The 776-nt window shown below is 70.6% G+C and overlaps 1 protein-coding gene across 1 annotated transcript in view; it reads left to right on the forward strand.

The window, feature by feature from the left end:
- The window catches only part of LOC119588297 (glycine-rich protein 5-like), a 3,481-nt gene extending 2,830 nt beyond the window's left edge, over positions 1-651 (forward strand). Inside the window, exons 2-3 of the mRNA XM_037936990.1 lie at positions 7-391; positions 436-651. Of these exons, the coding sequence (XP_037792918.1) occupies positions 7-391; positions 436-651 (601 nt within the window). The remainder of the gene's footprint in view (positions 1-6; positions 392-435) is intronic.
- Positions 652-776: the final 125 nt, after the last annotated feature.

Consider the following 776-nt stretch of genomic DNA (forward strand, 5'->3'; position numbering starts at 1 on the left):
GACGAGCTTCGGCAGCAGCAGCAGCGGAAACCTTCTGGGAGGAGGCTTCGACACCACCAGCGGCGGCACCTTCGGCAGCAACGTCCCCGGCGGCAACTTCGGCAGCAGCAGCGGCGGCACCTTCGACGGGTCCAGCGTCAGCTTCGGCAGCAGCAGCGGAGGCAGCTTCGGGACCGGCGGAGGCGGAGGCTTCGGCAGCACCTCTGGCGGAGGCGGAGGAGGCTTCGGGGCCACGGCTGGAGGTGGAGGCGGAGGCTTCGGCAGCGCTGCAGGAGGGGCAGCCGGTCATGGCGGAGGCGCTGGCGGTCTAGGTGGAGGTTTCGGTGGCGGAGCCGGAGGCAGTGGAGGTTTCGGTGGCGGAGCAGGAGGCAGCGGAGGTTTCGGTGGTGGAGCCGGGAGGCAGTGGAGGTTTCGGTGGCGGTGCTGGCGGTCTAGGTGGAGGTTCTGCTGGCGGAGGTTTTGGAGCCGGCGGAGGCGGTGCCGGAGGACTTGGTGGCGGCAGCGGAGGTTTCCACGGCGGTGCCGGAGGATCTGGTGGCGGAGGCTTCAGCGGGGGAGCAGGCGGCGCTGGCGGCTTTGGGGTCTTGGTGGCGCCGCTGGAGGCTTCGGAGGCGGTGGCGGTGGCGGCGCCACAAGCACCAGCGGAGCTAGCTCAGGCGGTTTTGGAGGCGCTGCCAGTTCTAGTGGAGCCGCCAGCGGAGGCTTCGGAGGCGCTGCTAGTTCCAGCGGGGCCGCCAGTGGTTTCGGAGGCGCTGCAAGTTCCAGCGGAGGTGCCA

The sequence above is a fragment of the Penaeus monodon genome, chromosome 23 (genome assembly GCF_015228065.2).
Source record: "Penaeus monodon isolate SGIC_2016 chromosome 23, NSTDA_Pmon_1, whole genome shotgun sequence".
Classification (NCBI taxonomy): Eukaryota; Metazoa; Arthropoda; class Malacostraca; order Decapoda; family Penaeidae; genus Penaeus; species Penaeus monodon.